The sequence below is a fragment of the Aricia agestis genome, chromosome Z, assembly GCF_905147365.1.
Source record: "Aricia agestis chromosome Z, ilAriAges1.1, whole genome shotgun sequence".
NCBI classification, from domain to species: Eukaryota; Metazoa; Arthropoda; class Insecta; order Lepidoptera; family Lycaenidae; genus Aricia; species Aricia agestis.
Genome location: NC_056428.1, coordinates 26,944,071 through 26,962,238, shown reverse-complemented (window position 1 = coordinate 26,962,238; position 18,168 = coordinate 26,944,071). Strand labels below are relative to the sequence as shown.

The 18,168-nt window shown below is 35.1% G+C and overlaps 2 protein-coding genes across 4 annotated transcripts in view; one reads left to right on the top strand and one right to left on the bottom strand.

Moving 5' to 3' along the window:
* The window catches only part of LOC121739200 (lysosomal acid phosphatase-like), a 28,530-nt gene extending 15,833 nt beyond the window's left edge, over positions 1-12,697 (bottom strand). For 2 of the 3 annotated variants that reach the window (XM_042131549.1, XM_042131552.1), the window contains exons 1-2: positions 12,399-12,697; positions 11,151-11,244 (exon numbers count right to left, since the gene is read on the bottom strand). In XM_042131549.1, coding sequence (XP_041987483.1) covers positions 11,151-11,244; positions 12,399-12,644 — 340 coding nt within the window. In that variant the 5' untranslated portion in view covers positions 12,645-12,697. The remainder of the gene's footprint in view (positions 1-11,150; positions 11,245-12,398) is intronic. The other variant, XM_042131550.1, reaches the window with a different exon arrangement.
* Positions 12,698-16,816: 4,119 nt separating this feature from the next.
* On the top strand, positions 16,817-17,793 carry LOC121739279. Its single transcript, XM_042131646.1, has 2 exons — positions 16,817-17,227; positions 17,444-17,793. The coding sequence occupies exons 1-2, from the start codon at positions 17,002-17,004 to the stop codon at positions 17,668-17,670; spliced, it is 453 nt and encodes a 150-aa protein (XP_041987580.1). The 5' UTR covers positions 16,817-17,001; the 3' UTR covers positions 17,671-17,793.
* The last annotated feature ends 375 nt before the right edge of the window (positions 17,794-18,168 follow it).

Below are 18,168 nucleotides of genomic sequence, written 5' to 3'. Positions count from 1 at the left end.
CGGCGCCATCTATTATGAATTGTTGGAACTAACTTAATTTGAACAAATTTACGCATTTTCACCCCCTTACAACCCTTTTTTTCCAGTAAAAAAAGTAGCCTATGTCCTTTCTCAGGCTTTAGACTATCTGTATACAAAATTTCATTACAATCGGTTCGGAAGTTTTGGCGTTTGGCGTGAAAGCGAGACTGACAGACAGACAGACAGACAGACAGACAGAGATACTTTTGGCGTTTGGCGTGAAAGCGAGACTGACAGACAGACAGACAGACAGAGATACTTTTGGCGTTTGGCGTGAAAGCGAGACTGACAGACAGACAGACAGACAGAGATACTTTTGGCGTTTGGCGTGAAAGCGAGACTGACAGACAGACAGACAGACAGAGATACGTTCGCATTTATAATATTAATATAGATTATGTGCACACTGCACAGCTGTTTTTGGGTATTTTGATTAATTAAGGGCCGCGCTACACCGGAATAGCAGCGGCGAGGCGAGCACTTTCAGCGCTGCCATTCCGGTGTAGCGCGGCCCTAAGAGGGGTACCACTTGCCAGGGTTTTAAAAAGTTTTTAAATTTGACAAATTTTGTTGACACCGCGCGCTATAAACTAAAGTCCACGCAGACGAAGTCGCGGGCAACAGCTAGTATAACTATAACTAGCTGTTTCCCGCGACTTCGTCCGCGTGGACTTCAGTTTATAGCGCGCGATGTCAACAAAATTGGTGTCAAAAGCTTTTATAAAAAAACCCTGGTACCCCTTAAATCAATACAGCTGTGTAGTGTGCACACAATAAGTACTTTATTTTTTATATTAAACTTTATATTTTATGCCAAATTTCAAAGCATATTTAGCCCCCCAATTACACAACTTTACCCATAAACTATTTATCATTGATAGGTTTAGCCCCAATTTCACCAACGTCTGTTAGTGTTAACAGCTTGTTAAAATGTCCTGTCTTCTCTTTCATTCATATGAAAAACGAAACAGCTAACGTGATACTAATTCGATCATTAACTTTAACAGTCGTTGGTGAAATTTGGTCTTAAGGTTACGTCACTGCCTGCACAGATAAAGTATTGAGTTATTTAAAACCGTAGAATAGATATAACAATCGAAAAAAATCGAGACTTAAATGTAAGATGATACCACCTCTTATAGAAAGACTTTTGAGCAAGCGTCAGCGCGATGTAGAAGACGCACGGCGCCATCTATTATGAATTTTTTTAACAAATTTACGACCCTTACAACCCTTTTTTCCAGTAAAAAAGTAGCCTATGTCCTTTCTCAGGCTTTAGACTATCTGTATACAAAATTTCATTACAATCGGTTCGGTAGTTTTGGCGTTTGGCGTGAAAGCGAGACTGACAGACAGACAGAGATACTTTCGCATTTATAATATTAGTATAGATTATGTGCACACTGCACAGCTGTTTTTGGGTATTTTGATTAATTAAGGGCCGCGCTACACCGGAATGGCAGCGGCGAGGGTTTTAAAAAGTTTTTAAATTTGACACAAATTTTGTTGACACCGCGCGCTATAAACTAAAGTCCACGCGGACGAAGTCGCGGGCAACAGCTAGTATATATATATAATATTATTATAATATTATTAAACATCATATTCTAACGTATTAAAAACTATAAACAAAAACATACTAACTAATAAGTATGATTAGTTCTATGTTACAATAAAGTAAAAAATAAAACGCCATCTGTTGAATCGTATTAGAACTAAAATGTTCATTCCATCGATATATTTCTGGATTTTTTATAATATTATACATAAAATATGTTTAAGATTTTTGAAATTTTATTTTAATACACATCCAAGACCCAGGAAAATTGAAAACTTTTTGTTCCGCCTGCGGGACTCGAACCCAGGACCCCCGGGATGAGCGCTGGCCACGCGCAATGCAAAAATCATTTTCATCGAAATTTTCATGGAAATAAGATATTTTCCCACATCAAAATGTAGCCTATGTCCTTTCTCAGACTCTAGAATAACTGTATACAAAATTTCATTGCAATAGGTTCAGTAGTTTTGGCGTGAAAGCAAGACAGACAGACACACAGACAGACAGAGATACTTTCGCATTTATAATATTAGTATAGTATGGATTATAATATTACTAGCTGTTGCCCGCGACTTCGTCCGCGTGGACTTCGGTTTATAGCGCGCGATGTCAACAAAATTGGTGTCAAAAGCTTTTATAAAAAAACCCTGGTACCCCTTAAATCAATACAGCTGTGCAGTGTGCAAACAATAAGTACCTACTTCATTTTTGTATGTTAAACTTTATATATTATGCCAAATTTTAAAGCTTATTTAGCCCCCCAATTACACAACTTTACCCATAAACTATTTATCATTGATAGGTTTAGCCCCAATTTCACCAACGTCTGTTAGTGTTAACAGCTTGTTAAAATATCCTGTCTTCTCTTTCATTCATATGAAAAACAAAACAGCTAACGTGATACTAATTCGAGCATTAACTTTAACAGTCGTTGGTGAAATTTGGTCTTAAGGTTACGTCACTGCCTGCACAGATAAAGTACTGAGTTATTTAATACCGTAGAATAGATATAACAATCGAAAAAAATCGAGACTTAAATGTAAGATGATACCACCTCTTATAGAAAGACTTTTGAGCAAGCGTCAGCGCGATGTAGAAGACGCACGGCGCCATCTATTATGAATTTTTTGAACAAATTTACGACCCTTACAACCCTTTTTTCCAGTAAAAAAGTAGCCTATGTCCTTTCTCAGGCTTTAGACTATCAGTATACAAAATTTCATTACAATCGGTTCGGTAGTTTTGGCGTTTGGCGTGAAAGCGAGACTGACAGACAGACAGACAGACAGAGATACTTTCGCATTCATAATATTAGTACAGATTATGTGCACACTGCACAGCTGTTTTTGGGTATTTTGATTAATTAAGGGCCGCGCTGCACCGGAATGGCAGCGGCGAGGCGAGCACTTTCAGCGCTGCCATTCCGGTGTAGCGCGGCCCTAAGAGGGGTACCACTTACCAGGGTTTTAAAAAGTTTTTAAATTTGACACAAATTTTGTTGACACCGCGCGCTATAAACTAAAGTCCACGCGGACGAAGTCGCGGGCAACAGCTAGTTATGAATAAAAACAATAATATATAATAAAGTAGGTATGATTAGTTCTGTTATAATAATGAAGTAAAAAATAAAGCGCCATCTATTTTCATATATTAGAATTAAAATGTAAAAATATTTTCTGGATGGAATATAGGCCAACACAACACACTCGAACTCCTTAGAAATGCAGTAGGAGTTCTATAAGATAAGATAGATTGATTATTATTATAGCAAGTGATAATATTATTAAACATAATATTCTAACGTATTAAAAACTATAAACAAAAACATAATAACTAATAAGTATGATTAGTTCTATGTTCCAACGAAGTAAAAAAAAAAGCGCCATCTGTTGAATCGTATTAGAACTAAAATGTTCATTGCATCGCGTCGATATATTTCTGGATTTTTTATAATATTATACATAAAATATATTTAAGATTTTTGAAATATTATTTTAATACACATCCAAGACCCAGGAACATTGAAAACTTTTTGTTCCGCCTGCGGGACTCGAACCCAGGACCCCCGGGATGAGCGCTGGCCACGTGCAATGCGAAGTAATTTTCATCGATGTTTTCATGGAAATAAGATATTTTCCCACATCAAAATGTAGCCTATGTCCTTTCTCACACTCTAGAATAACTGTGTACAAAATTTCATTGCAATCGGTTCAGTAGTTTTGGCGTGAAAGCGAGACAGACAGACAGACAGACAGAGATACTTTCGCATTTATAATATTAGTTTTTGGCGTGAAAGTGAGACAGACAGACAGACAGAGATACTTTCGCATTTATAATATTAGTATGGATTAGTATAGAAGTATAGATACATAAAATATATTTAAGTAAAAAATAAAACGCCATCTGTTGAATCGTATTAGAACTAAAATAAAATAAAACGCCATCTGTTGAATCGTATTAGAACTAAATTGCATCGATATATTTCTGGATTTTTTATAATATTATACATAAAATATATTTAAGATTTTTGAAATATTATTTTAATACACATCCAAGACCCAGGAACATTGAAAACTTGTTCCGCCTGCGGGACTCGAACCCAGGACCCCCGGGATGAGCGCTGGCCTGCGCAATGCGAATAAATTTTCATCGATATTTTCATGGAAATAAGATATTTTCCCACATCAAAATGTAGCCTATGTCCTTTCTCAGACTCTAGAATAACTGTGTACAAAATTTCATTGCAATCGGTTCAGTAGTTTTGGCGTGAAAGCGAGACAGACAGACAGACAGACAGACAGACAGACAGACAGACAGAGATACTTTCGCATTTATAATATTAGTATAGATTAAACATCATATTCTAACGTATTAAAAACTATAAACAAAAACATACCTACTAACTAATAAGTATGATTAGTTCTATGTTACAATAAAGTAAAAAATAAAACGCCATCTGTTGAATCGTATTAGAACTAAAATGTTCATTCCATTGATATATTTCTGGATTTTTTATAATATTATACATAAAATATGTTTAAGATTTTTGAAATTTTATTTTAATACACATCCAAGACCCAGGAAAATTGAAAACTTTTTGTTCCGCCTGCGGGACTCGAACCCAGGACCCTCGGGATGAGCGCTGGCCACGCGCAATGCGAATTCATTTTCATCGAAATTTTCATGGAAATAAGATATTTTCCCACATCAAAATGTAGCCTATGTCCTTTCTCAGACTCTAGAATAACTGTATACAAAATTTCATTGCAATCGGTTCAGTAGTTTTGGCGTGAAAGCAAGACAGACAGACAGACAGACAGACAGAGATACTTTCGCATTTATAATATTAGTATGGATTATAATATTATTAAACATCATATTCTAACGTATTAAAAACTATAAACAAAAACATACTAACTAATAAGTATGATTAGTTCTATGTTACATTAAAGTAAAAAATAAAACGCCATCTGTTGAATCGTATTAGAACTAAAATGTTCATTCCATTGATATATTTCTGGATTTTTTATAATATTATACATAAAATATGTTTAAGATTTTTGAAATTTTATTTTAATACACATCCAAGACCCAGAAAAATTGAAAACTTTTTGTTCATCCTGCGGGACTCGAACCCAGGACCCCCGGGATGAGCGCTGGCCACGCGCAATGCGAATTCATTTTCATCGAAATTTTCATGGAAATAAGATATTTTCCCACATCAAAATGTAGCCTATGTCCTTTCTCAGACTCTAGAATAACTGTATACAAAATTTCATTGCAATCGGTTCAGTAGTTTTGGCGTGAAAGCAAGACAGACAGACAGACAGACAGACAGAGATACTTTCGCATTTATAATATTAGTATGGATTATAATATTATTAAACATCATATTCTAACGTATTAAAAACTATAAACAAAAACATACTAACTAATAAGTATGATTAGTTCTATGTTACAATAAAGTAAAAAATAAAACGCCATCTGTTGAATCGTATTAGAACTAAAATGTTCATTCCATTGATATATTTCTGGATTTTTTATAATATTATACATAAAATATGTTTAAGATTTTTGAAATTTTATTTTAATACACATCCAAGACCCAGAAAAATTGAAAACTTTTTGTTCATCCTGCGGGACTCGAACCCAGGACCCCCGGGATGAGCGCTGGCCGCGCAATGCGAATTCATTTTCATCGAAATTTTCATGGAAATAAGATATTTTCCCACATCAAAATGTAGCCTATGTCCTTTCTCAGACTCTAGAATAACTGTATACAAAATTTCATTGCAATCGGTTCAGTAGTTTTGGCGTGAAAGCAAGACAGACAGACAGACAGACAGACAGACAGACAGACAGACAGACAGAGATACTTTCGCATTTATAATATTAGTATGGATTAACCTATCAGCATACAACAAATCAGATGGTTAGGGTTCTGTAGTCAACCAAGTTTTATTGATTACAGAACCCTAACCAGCTGATTTTTTGTAACATTGGTCATTGTCCTACAAATAGAACAATCCATATTTTAGGACCATCAAATCGAAAGTATGAAATCCTTTCTATCTCTGTTAGTTTTTTTTTCACTTTCGAGATTTTTCGGAGATAAAATTCTTGCTCGTCTTATCAAAATAAAGCTCCCAAAAAACAATCTGTAGTTTTCATTTTTTTTAAGGCTCGTTTATTTTATTGCAATCTGCCTGGTTCAGGGCATTTAGCTATAGCTTATGTAATTTTAATTTATCTTGAATGATCTAGCCCTTTGACTAGTTCAATAAGAGGAAAGCACCCCAAGATCTAATATAGAGAATATATATTAGATCTTGGGGTGCTTTCCTCTTTATTCTATTAAAAGTTTTTATCTGATTTTGCATTAGATGGTTTGCTAGTGGGTTTGGGTGATTTTCAATGCGCTTGGCGTCAGATTTTAGTGTTTCTGAGATCTCCTGAACCAGAGGCATGTTGAGGTCGCTGTATAGTTGTTTGTTGGTTATATACCAAGGTGCGTCTGTTATCATACGAAGAACTTTTGATTGAAAACGTTGGAGGATATCAATATTAGATTTGGCTGCTGCAGTTCCCCATAGCTCAACGCCATATGACCATATTGGCTTTAAAATACTTTTGTAAATCAAGAGTTTGTTTTCTCGCGATTTTTGAGATTTTCGGGACATTAGCCAGTATAAGTTTCTTAGTTGTAAGCCGAGTGCCAATCTCTTGGTAAAGATATGCTTCTTCCAAGTAAGCCGTTTCTCCAGGTATAAGCCTAAGTAGCGTACTTCGTCACTTTGTGGGATTTCAATGTCATTGGTTTGACCGGAGGACATGTACCACGTCTGAGGGTGAACGTCACATGAGTTGATTTGTTTCCATTTGCCTTGATACGCCAGTCACGTAGCCATAATAATAATAATAGGTCCCACACCGGTTTCGGTGACGGTGGCCGGTTTCATTGAAACCAGGCCAGCTACGCAGGAGTAATTTTATAGTGCCTAAGTGTGTGCGCAGTACACAAGAGCACTCTCTATTCCTTTACACTCTCATAACCCAGTGGGACGGAAGACCGACACGACCGGCGAGAGACCGACCGACTTTTTACATGCCCATCCGACGCATGGATCATCTTACTTGTCAGACAATAAGGTGATCAGCCTGCATTGTCCTAACCAAACTTGGAAATAACATGTTTCCAACGCGGGAATCGAACCCACGACGTCTGAGTAAAGAGCCGCGCTCTATACCACTAGACCACGGAGGCGCGAACGTAGCCATAGTGATATGTCGTTGACACTACTTTGCAGTATAGCGGATGCTTGCTCTGGGTTTTCGTGAATTGCCAGGATTGCAGTGTCATCAGCAAATGTGCCCACTATGACATTTTCATTTACTGGGAGGTAGAACGTAGAGATTAGGTATAGGACGGGCCCCAAGACGCTGCCCTGTGGAACACCTGCCTCTATTATCATTAAAAATAAGTATGTATCAAAATATAAAATATAAACCCTCAAATAGAATATCAGTAACCAATAATTAATCATTAATAAAGCAGCTTACAAAACTTTGCTCAATGTGAACTTTTTAGTAGTTCGTAATGTATAACCTCACTTAGAAAAATCGAATCTATATTTAATATTGAAGTTGCCCGCTATGTGGGCATTTTCAAAAAAATGTGTACCCCTGGTTTTTACCTTTACCCTTGACTTTGCTACAGATTATTTATAAAAAATTACATACTAACATTTTGTAATTTTAATGTAGGAGCAAAAACAAGTTTTCTTTTATTAAAATACATTCACGTTTGTATAAAATTTTATTTAGTATGAGGTTTATAGGGGTTTTTAAGTACCGAAAACTATTAAATTCACCTGTCCCCTTCCCAGAAGTTGTAACAAAATCTTTAATAACTAGGTATTTATTTTCTTAAAGTAAGTTACTTAAAAAACATATGTTAGATTCCTAAATACTTAATGTATCAATCGAATGTCTTTTTATTGAAAAATCTAACATAATTTAACTACAAATTAATTAAAATTATAATCATGAAAAAACAACCCGACCGGAATGTTCTGTTTAGTGACCGTTTTTTTTAGTTTTATAAACATACTACAAAAATATTTTCGGCACTAAATGATAGCACTATATTTCATTGTACACCGAGAAACTCCAATTTGAATTTAGTAGTTAAAAATCTGCTACAAGACGCGGACGCAGGTTGGACGATTCTTCAGGAACGGTTTATTTGTTCAGATAAGTGACCATATTTTGTAAGCATTATTATACTTTCTCCAACTGTTATTACTGTTGACACGTTGCAAAATTAGCTTAGTATTAAAAATGAAATTGTGATAACTATTATCGGTTATTTACAAACACTTTAAAAGTAAAAGAAAGTAATATTACGTGACTTCCGATTTGTGACTTTTCGTATGGTCACAAACACAATATATAATGGAACGGACAAGTCATAACAGGCGAAAAGCATAAGGCTTAGTTCACATTTTAAATAAATTATTTTTTTATTCACAGATTTTATTAAGAAAATTGGAGATTTTTTGATGTGTTAAGGTGACGCCGCGTTAAAGTAAAAAACCGTTTTGGATATGTTTTAGATTGCTAGTTTTCTATGAAAGGCCGGCCCGGCCTCTCACAGAAAACAAGCAATGGAACAGCAAAAAATGGAAAGGGCGTAAGCGACAAAATAGTATTGTCGCGTAATTTAAAAACCATAAATACATTTCATATAAGCTATGGGCAAATTAAAGTGTATGCTTGAACCAATCCATGTAAATTTTTGGAAGTTTAAATCACTCTCCTCTGTGGGAAAAATAGGAATCCCTTTTTTTACACAGGTCTATTTAATTGATTATTCTGTGTTATAAAAGTTGACCAATTGTGTTATGGTATGGGTAAATCAAAGACAAAGACATGATAAATACTGACAATGAACTTTAATTTCTTAGCTTTAGTCATAGAAAAATCGATATCGCTACAGCCAAATTATCAAGGCGTCGCCTTTACTTAACAATAACAAATATTTAAAATTTAAGTACCTAAAAGTTTTATTTTTTAAATAATTTTGATTTGATTTCCACTACTTTTCTATCAGTAAAGAAAATAATTTTGTGTCATTGATATTTTTAGATTTATAATAACTAGACATCGGATTATGTCACTTTTTAGGCGATAGTGCATATTTTGGCAATTTTTCGTTGATAGTGCATATTTCGGTAGTTTAACTTCCATGGGCATTAAGATGGCAATCAGAAAATGTTGGTAGACAATTATTATTAGCGTATAATCTATACATCTATACATATAAATAAAATTGGAGTGTCTGTTGTAATATTGAAAGAACCGTTTTTTAGTACATGCATATGAATCTATTTACTATATATAAACCAAAACAACATTTTTTACAATTTTTGTCTGTATGTCTGTCTGTCTGTTTGTTCCGACTAATCTCTAAAACGGCTGGAGCTATTTTAGCGGGACTTTTTTGGTAGACAGCTGATGTAGTAAGGTGTAACTTAAGCTACTTTTAACCGACTTCCAAAAAGGAGGAGGTTATATTTTACTTTTTTATATTTGTTAGCGGACCATCTTTGTTATTATAGTTTCTATGTTGACGCGGACGAAGTCGCGGGCAACAGCTAGTAAATAAATAAAAACTAAAAAGTCTTTATTTCAAGAAATTAAAAATCCTGGTTTTATGAAATTATAAAAATTGGCGCTTTTATTAATGTCACTACCGGAAAAGTCTTAAAAAAAATAATAAATTTTAATATTAAGTGACTTTTGATTGTGCATATTTTGTGCATATTTCGACCACTTCTAGTGCATATTTGCATGCATATTTCGGCACTTTGTTCGTGCATATTATAATCCGATGTCTAATAATAACTTAGGAATTCATATGAACACATCTTTATGATTATGAGATGTTCGTCCCTCTAATTAATGAAGTTAAATCTATGAAATCAAAGAATTTTTTACTTTTATAAGTAGTGCAACAATAAAAATGTTTAAATAAAAGGTTTTGGTGTCATAAAAACTTCTTTAAATATGTTAAATATTACTTACTCATGTAAAAAAATGAAAAATAACCTAGTGGGTCACATAGTCACACTATGGATTAAAAATAATTGCTACTCTTGTTGATCCTTGAAATTATCTATATTTTTTTTAATAAACAATTAAATATGCATTTCACTAGATTAAATAAACGAAGAAATCCATTTATTGCTGTATTTTTTTGTATTAAATTATATTTTACATTTAGTCGCACAACGGAATCTGTTTCGTCGAAAATTCGATTTTGTTTCAATAATATCAGAATAATATAACGTTTTCGGCGTTCTTTTTAACTTATTCCATTAGTTCAATATTTTTCCTTGTATATGACATTCAAATAAAGGTAAATAAATGACCTTAAAAATTTAGACATATTTTTGCAAGGGTACACGTTTTTTTGAAAATGCCCATGTATTTCCAGTCGCTCACTTAGTAATACAGTCGCTCGGATAAAATTTTAATATCTGAAATGGATTAATCACAATCCACTTCTTGTAAGCTCATTCTGGATTTTATTATTAATCAATATTAGTCGTTAGTTTAGTTAATTTTTCACTTACAGCTCAAGTTATTAAAACATATGTCATCATCAGTCGCAAAGTAATTTTTTATAAGTACACTCGTTTTATAATTTCCCTTAATAAATTGGTAGATATAATATTTTGTATATAATAATTTGAGGGCTCTAGGCCTATAACACAAAGGATAACAGTCATAAATTATTTGTGAGTCATGGATTTTTTTTAAAATTAAATTCATATATTTTTTTTTTTTTGTGAACAAACACCTGTAAGCACTAAACCATATTCTTGGCAAATAAATAAAATTGATTTATTGATTAAATGATATTATTAATATTAACATCATCGAAGTCTTGGAAAGTTGGTTAATACAGCCTATTATATTATTTAGTTAAAACATTATGTATATATTTTAGGCAAACCCGGGTCGTATTGGCAATTGTGTTAAAGTAATATAAATTCTTATGACTTACCTGCCAAGTTTGCTTCTGCAGACATCAAGGTGCGGTCAACATCTGTTGATTGTACCAAAACTTCCTCAGGATCATATATTTTGGAGAGCAAGTGCTGTGGAACAAACAAAATATAATCTTAGTCCTTATATGTAACACATCAATCCCCAAGCGGCAGCCGGCTGCCGCATAACAATTGAAAATCTATTGTCTGTGACACCCACAATGGAGGTGCTACTGACTGTAAAATGTTAAAGTACTTACAGATTTAACTGATATGTAACCATCATACATAAAAGAAAGCCTGTATTGTGAAAAAACAAGCAGTTTCAGTAATCGATAAAAATATATTTAGGAATTGTATCCATACTAATATTATAGAATACAATTGCGAAAGTTTGTTTGCCTGTCTGTTACCTATTCACACTTACACTGCTAAACCAGTTTGGCCTGAAGGAAACGGGGCACTATGGGAAAGACTTGGAAAAATTTTGACGAAAAAAATGCAACCCCCTATGACCACCCCTTTTTATTATACCAATCGATAGGGGGTGCCAAGGGGAGCAAAAAAGCTCAGATAAACTTTTCTCAAAAATCAACCTCTGTCAAATGACAGGCCGAAATGTATACGTAATGTAAAAGGAGGAGGTTATACATTGCCTCGTCAGGAGGTTATACAAAAAATATTTCTGTTAACACAATATAATAATTAAGCCTACGGCTTAGGAATTGCACTCTAGGGATTGACAAACTACTACAAAAGAAAGTCGACGTAACCCCGCTACGCGGGGCTCCAGGTGGTTCACAAAAAATAACCACAATGGCTAAGGCGGGAGCGTAGTGCAGAGCAGCGCTCTTATAACCACCCTTTTTGGTATATTTAAAAATATAAGAGGTTAATATAACGAACAATTTTTCTAAGCCCCATTATTCCCATAGTGCCCCGTTTCCTTCAGTCCAACCACCAGTTTTAATAAAATTTTGTGTGGAGATTTTTAATCCCTCGATCGCGGATTCTTGGAAATCTATTGTTATCGCGGTCGAATTCGACCGCTTGGGAGTCGGTAGGTGAGATCCCAAAATAAGATAAAATTAACTTTTTATTTGGATAAATTATACGGTTCCCTTTGCAATAGGCTTTTGAAAACCCTAAATTGCATCGATGCTAAATTGTTGTACTTCGCAACTCTTACTAAGAATGTACAATGAGGGTAGATAGAGAAAAACGTACATTCTAGAATAAATTTTAGAAAAAGCTGTAAATCTTACCGAATATCGCAGGCGCAGGCTTTTTCCTAGTCTGAAATGTTGTTCTTTTCCTGTATTCGTCAATTGCCCGAATGGTGCCGGCCAAAAAGACTGATTTCTGTATGGATCCGCCGGATAACAATCCACCGGCATGCGATCTCCATGTCTGTACAGAACCGCGACGTATTTGATTTCAGTACTCACGTAACAGTGGGCTGGCACCACTAAAATTAGAGCCACGGTAATATATTCTAGGCTGATCTTCATTTTTGAAATATTCTTCGATATCCTCCACGAACGTCGACAATGAAGAATGATAGAAGTAGACATTAGTATTTAGTGTTGCCAACTCCACCCATACAAAATTTGGTAACAGTGTTGCCAACTTTTTTTTACTAACCCACCAAATTCAGCAGCGTAAACCACCAGAAACCGCTAAAACCTAAATGGACTCTCAAACCACCAGAATTCCACTAAATAACGTAAAGACAACAACAACCTATCTGAATAGAATTTGAAAATAATACAACAACAACGTCATCATTATTATGAAATAATTATTTTTGTTAAGTACCTATGTACCTATGTGTAAGTAGATACTTAACTAAAGAGTAAAGATGAACATCTTTAGAGGAATCATTGTCATTTACTTGTTCAGTTTGTAAAGAATAAATTTCTTTAGTTTTAATTTTTGTAAAGCGGGGAATTCACTACCGGGCTGCCCGTGGGCCGCCCGGTCTGGCACAAGTCTGCCGCTTGCCCCTATTGAACACACACAGAACAGGCAAGCCAGTCGAATAGATAGAGGGCTGCAGCTCGGTCGTGCAGACTCATGGACTCAATCTTCTTTGTAACAAATGATAGATCAGCATCGGCATTGATTTCTTTGGATTTTTCAATAACTTCGCTGTATTAGCGGCATTAGGTAGATCGGTGTTCATGTAATCCTTGCTTTTAACTTTCTACAAACAAGGATACGGTAGACAGGTAAATGGAAATAAACGAATGTCAAAATTGTTTTTGTTCCTTCATTCCTAAGTTTAGTGTTTGTATTTTTTACAATAATATTTTAAGTGCACTCCAGTAGTCCAGTCGCTCTCTAAGGTGCGAATGACGGCGGGCCGCCCGTTGCGACCATTCATGTATACAGACTTGCCCGTGCCCGCGCGGGAAAAATGCGATCTCGCGGGCAGGCTGCGGGCACGGGCTAACGGGCATGTCTGTGCCCGTACCTAGGAATTGACGAGCAGACATGCGACAGACCTGCCCGTGACGGGCGGCCCGCAGCGGGCGGCCCGGTAGTCAATTCCCCGCTTATACGGTATTTGGTATTATGTTGTTATTACAGCATTTGCCTTCGCGTGCTAACTTTGCACGAAAGAAAGGCGATCAAACTTCATCCTGTTTCTCTGTTAAGTCTTGACAACATTCATCATGCTAAATAATCGCTCTATATCAGCGTTAGAATGCGGCAAAACGAATAAAGATAATAATAATATAATTAAGTTTCCAGTGTGCGTCTTCAAGGGTTAGAAACATAAAAAAAACTAGTGGTTTAAGGTCGAAGCTACCGCTAATTTAAATAATGTAATCCACTAAGAAATCCACCAGCCACTAAAACCAAATTTTTCCCGCCGAAAGGTACGTCTAAACCACCAGATCTAGTGGAAATTCCACTAAGTTGGCAACACTGTGGTAAACTGCTGTTAAAATTTTGCCAAAATTAATCCAATGAGGCATTTTCGGGTGGGTTGCACCAACTTACATCTCTTCCGAACAACAATTTTCAAATTCAAAATTGACATTGACAACATTTCAAAATTTGCCTTAAAATAAAAAATACCGTTTCTTTAGTTTCTTCTCCTGATATCAAAAAAATATTAACTTTTTTTTATTATATTGCTTAATTACTGAGAAAATAAAGAAAATGTTTTTGATTTGATTGTCAAACAGTTTCCATTTAGTAACTAGATGGCGTATGGGTAGACAACTACCGGTAATACCAGGGAATACCATCAATAACTGCTACAAAACTAGGCAAAATAATGTAAAACTTGATACACTTCAATTTGAAAAAGACGCAATAATATTCTAATGAATAGGATAATATTATGGTTATTATAACAATGTTTAAGTTAAAACTCACGAAAGAAATAGCCCTATTTACACCGATATTTACATCAAATGTCACAGGAATTATACATTTTGGTTTTGACAACATCTTACCTGCACTTGTGCCTAATAACGAATGTTTAATGGCTAATATTAAGCAATAATGAACATCAAAAACCCAAATAACACAATTTGGGAGAAAATAATAAAAACCACACCAACAATAAAAAGTACAAGAAGTTTGAAAGTGACATAATTCCTTTGCCGTCATGTTGGCAAAACTGTCTGTCAATAACGTAAACACGGCAGACATCTCTGCGAGTATTCATAACTTCATAAGTAATTTTAATGTGATTTCGTGAGAAAATCATGCCGAAAACATTAAAGAGTGGTGAAAGAATTATGGTGTTAAGAGTGAAAGTGTTTTGTGAACGTGAAATAGGTAACGGGGGCCCAATAAATGTGAATAACTCAGGTTGCCGCCATTTCAGCTTAGTGAAATAGGGTTACCCAATGATGAAAAACTCAAAGTACAATATCATTGGGGTTACCACTTACCAGCTTCAGTTTAATCACCCAGCGGGGCTAAAATGGTCACATTTAGCAATTCCTCTCAATCAATTCAGCAAATGAATTGTCAAATCTGTGAAACTGACAAATGTCAAATCAGTACAAAAATACAGAAATGAATTGCAAGCAGAGTTGCATTATGCCATTTTAGAAAAATGAATCATATTATGATTCATGTCATGATTCTTCAAAGCTACCATTTTAGCCCCGCTGAAATACAGTAAAACTTATGAATATTCGCAGAGCGTGCCTACCGTGTTTACGTTATTAACAGATAGGAATGCCAACATGATGGCAAAGGAACTATTTGATTAAACGCACTTCTAGTGACGAAAACTACATACATGCGTCATGCGAACGAAGTCGCGGGTAAAAGATAGTACTTATTATTATTATCAGGGCAAGCGAAGCAAGCCCTAGTATGTCCCACAACCTATACATTTTGTGGTACACTTTACGGAAAAACTATCACGCCTATTGATTTGTGTAAAGTGCGCGCACGATATTACTTTGGGCGCGGCTGAACGATAACTTTTTGTCGGGCCGCCATTATTTACTTATTAATCGATACGCCTATTCCTATACGTAATTTAAATGAGTAAATAAGGATATTAAAGTAAAACTACCAATAAACTATCATTGGATTACCCATTTTTTTAAATGAATCCCTACGTTGTCACACGCAAAGTTATCGTGCGCGCACTCTAGTAATTTTTATGAGAGACGTTAACGCAGGATAGGCCGCGGGCGAAAGTTAGAATTATATAAAATTAGGGAACTATTAAAAGTATTTTGTGATAACATTATTATCTCCCCTAATTTAAGATGGCACAGTAAAGATAATGATAATTAACACTAATTTGCATTAGTGCCAACATGACGACAAAGAAACTATTTGATGAAACGCACTATACGGTAATGACTTTGACAGTCGTTTTGTCGGGAATGTGAAAGGGTGATCTCATGTTTTTGTATTATTTTCCTAAAGTTGTGTTAGTGGGGTTTTTAATGTGTAATATTGGTAGGATATTAACCATTACTTATTCGTTATCGTGCACAAGTGTGGGGAAGTGATGCAATATCCAGAAACGAGCTATTTTGTGGTCCCTCCATAACTCCATCGTTTCAGTAAAGCGTCTCTACCGACTTGACTCATTGACTTTTTACTTCGACTTTGACTAGACTTTCGACCTGACGATATAAAGAAACGATGCTGAAAATTGTATGCAACAATACTGTTTTCCCGCCATTTATAATACTTGACACTGGCTATGGTTATATAGCCGAAGTGCCATAATAAGAAAAAAATGACTTTGACAGTTACGAATTTGACACTTTGGTATGGTTACCAGGGCCAGTACCACAAAACGGTTTTAAGACACAAACAATCGTACGAGAATGTCGCGTCCTACTCTGACAAACGTGAAATGACGTTGTTAGAGCAGGACGCGGCATTCTCATCCGATTGTTTGATTCTCAAAACGGTTTCGTAGTAGGCCTACTGCATATATATACTGTCGTATTATAGGTTTATGGTTACCTGTTACGTTACGTCAAACGCTAGAGTATCCATAGGTAGTCTGTGAACGCTAGTAATCTGTGGTCAAACGTGCGCGGTGCGGCAAATTCCGTATACCTATGGCATCTTTAAACTCGACCTCCCGTATTTAATTCATTATTTAGAAAAGTAATTGATAATTTTAAAGAAAAAGTTTAAATTGGTAGTGAAATTATAGGAAATTGGTCAAGGTACTTCTTTAATATACCTAATTAGACTTATCCAACTAATTTCTCACATTACTTTCGAAACCTTTGTGCTGTTACCACGCCCTAAATTATTTTTTGTTTACAAGCCATTATTTAGTCCGAACCGTTGTAATCGTTAGCTGGTTACAACTTTTATATTTCTGACACAAAGTTTAATTTCGAGTCTCACAGAAAAATGTCAGCCTACAATTCATACGAGCCTCCGAACCCATACTTTGAGAGTAACGATACCTATAACTACGCGCCTGTTATTCCGATTGTACCTGAAAGAGAAGTAGGCGATTTCAGACCATTTTACATAACAATAGCAATTTGCTCCATCATTTTGGGATTTATTATAATCCTAAACATTGTTTGTTGTTGTTCAAGATATTCCGACTATTGGCTGGACCGACACACAGGTTTGTATTTGGCGTTAAAATACAGAAAATGGACTTTTGAGTATAAATAACACTGTTGCAATGCAAAATTTGACCCCCAATTGTAATTTTTTTGTAAACAAAATGGTCAGAATAATTATTATGCATTATAATTTTGTAATTACTAGACTTGCATTCATATTTTTCTATGCTTAGAAGGTAAAAATGTATAGTATTAACATATTTCTTCTTCAACAGGCAATCGCTGGCTTGTGTCAGTTTGGACAGCAACTCCACACAAGCAACCACCCCTTGACTTAACTGAGCTCGAGAGTCAGGTGACCCACGTCCAGTACGTTCATCCCTACCACAGCGAGCAGTACCAGGAGGTGAGGCTAACCGAGGCTCCGGCGTCCATCTCCCGCCAACCTCTCACTGCTTCTCAAGAGTTCCTGGAATTGCACAAGAGGGAGAGTGACATATAATGTCTTTCCAATTAATGTATCCAGCTATTGCTGTACTCGCTATGTTCGTTTTAATCGTAATTAAGTTTATATTGACTTATGGGTCTAGACTGTGTAAGCTTCGTCACAACACATTCGCTGATCAGGGATATTGGAATCAAGATGAAGCTTATGAGCAAAAAGTATCTTATGCTTAAACATACTTCAGTTCTTAATTCCATTCTATGTAATTTTTAATTCCGTCCTTAAGTCTCTAAGTTTAATACTTTTTATATTGCATTTTAGCAATTTCTATTTAATATAATATACTATTATTAAGTTTTATCATATAACCTTTATGTAAAATTTATTCCGTCCTAAAATGTCTGATTGTTTAAGCTCTAGATTAGAAAACTAAGCTATGTAGTACATTTATATTGCATTTTAGCAATTTGTATACATTTTTACTTACGTCAATTAAATCTTATTACTTTTTAAATGTTATACACTCAATCATTATACTCAATGCTATGAATTGTT